The sequence below is a fragment of the Colobus angolensis genome, unplaced genomic scaffold (genome assembly GCF_000951035.1).
Source record: "Colobus angolensis palliatus isolate OR3802 unplaced genomic scaffold, Cang.pa_1.0 Scaffold480, whole genome shotgun sequence".
Classification (NCBI taxonomy): Eukaryota; Metazoa; Chordata; class Mammalia; order Primates; family Cercopithecidae; genus Colobus; species Colobus angolensis.
Genome location: NW_012118266.1, coordinates 258,121 through 259,541, shown reverse-complemented (window position 1 = coordinate 259,541; position 1,421 = coordinate 258,121). Strand labels below are relative to the sequence as shown.

General features: G+C 51.8%; 1 protein-coding gene across 4 annotated transcripts in view; it reads right to left on the bottom strand.

Moving 5' to 3' along the window:
• RPS5 (ribosomal protein S5) overlaps positions 1-1,421 on the bottom strand; it is a 9,300-nt gene that overhangs the window by 1,144 nt on the left and 6,735 nt on the right. For 3 of the 4 annotated variants that reach the window (XM_011959105.1, XM_011959104.1, XM_011959108.1), the window contains 2 exons: positions 853-1,062; positions 551-679 (listed from right to left, as the gene is read on the bottom strand). In XM_011959105.1, coding sequence (XP_011814495.1) covers positions 551-679; positions 853-1,062 — 339 coding nt within the window. The remainder of the gene's footprint in view (positions 1-550; positions 680-852; positions 1,063-1,421) is intronic. The other variant, XM_011959106.1, reaches the window with a different exon arrangement.

Here is a 1,421-nt window from a genome sequence, read left to right as displayed (position 1 = left end):
GAGCTGAGATCCGGCCACTGCACTCCAGCCTGGGCGACAGAGCTAGACTCCGTCTCCAAAAAAAAAAAAAAAAGAAGCAATATATTTGCTTTTAACTTGGACCCAATTGACAATGAGCCACTATAAAGGGCATTCTGGGGACAGATGCTAAATGCAACAATGACTGATTTGAGTATTCTATTACTGTTAAATTCGTTCCTGGGGGTGACGATGCGGGTAGGTCATCTTTAAGACACCTGCTGTGTTCAGGGGAAACACAATCGGAATGTCTGCAACTGATTCTCAAACTGTCCAAGAAAAAAAAGTACATATACACACACAGTGTAAAAAATATACACCCAAAGGAAAGACCTCTGCCAAATGTGGTCCAGAAGAGGACCCAGAGCCTGGATCTGCCCCTATGCAGGGTGGGAATCCAGGAAGGCTTCCTAGAGGAAGTGATGCTGCAAGTAAAACATGTAGGCAGAGACAAGCCTTCCTGCCCCAGGCAAGACCCCACCCACTCCCGTGGCTGTGTCCACCCTGCCACGTGCGTAAGCCCCAGGCTCACCTGATTCACACGGCGCAGTGGGGACACGTCCACAGCCTGTCGTCTCACAGTCCCGGCGCGTCCAATGCGGGTGGAGTCCTCCCGGGGACCACTGTTGATGATGGCGTTCACCAGGACCTGCAGAGGGTTCTAGAGAGAAGGGGGCTATGAGCCTGACATCCAGCCCCATGTGTTCCTCCCCCTTCCTCACCCCTAAAACAAGAGTGACCACACCACACAGGGGATAAGCCTGGCAGACACACCGTGGGGCTTTGGGGTGTACTGAGGGCACAGCCTGCCCTCACCAGGCCGCAGAGCCCTACCTCGCCTGTGAGCAGGTGTATGATCTCGAAAGCATGCTTGACGATGCGCACAGTCATCAGCTTCTTGCCGTTGTTGCGGCCGTGCATCATCATGGAGTTAGTGAGGCGCTCCACAATGGGACACTGAGCTTTCCGGAAGCGTTTGGCGGCATACCGCCCTGCACTGTGAGGCAGGTACTTGGCATACTTCTCCTTCACTGCTATGTAATCCTGGGGCAGCGGGGAGCAGGAAATGAAGGGAAAGGTCAGGAGCAGCATGGGTGTTGGCCAGACACCAGAGGAGAAATCGAGTACCCATTCGGGGTAGTCCAACAGCCGTCTGGGATCCTGGTATGCCTCCCTAGGGGACTTGGATATAAGCCCCATCCACCATGAAGTAAAAAAACCCTGAACAGGTGACTTTACCAAGTCACTAAAAAGTACACTTCCTTTATAATCAAAGAGTGGGAATCTAAGGAGACTAGATTTTGGACCAGATAATTGTTTGGGGGGCTATCTTGCACAGTATAGGATGTTTAACAGCCATCTGGTATGCCACTGGCAACCCCCTGCCTTTTTTTTTTTTTTTT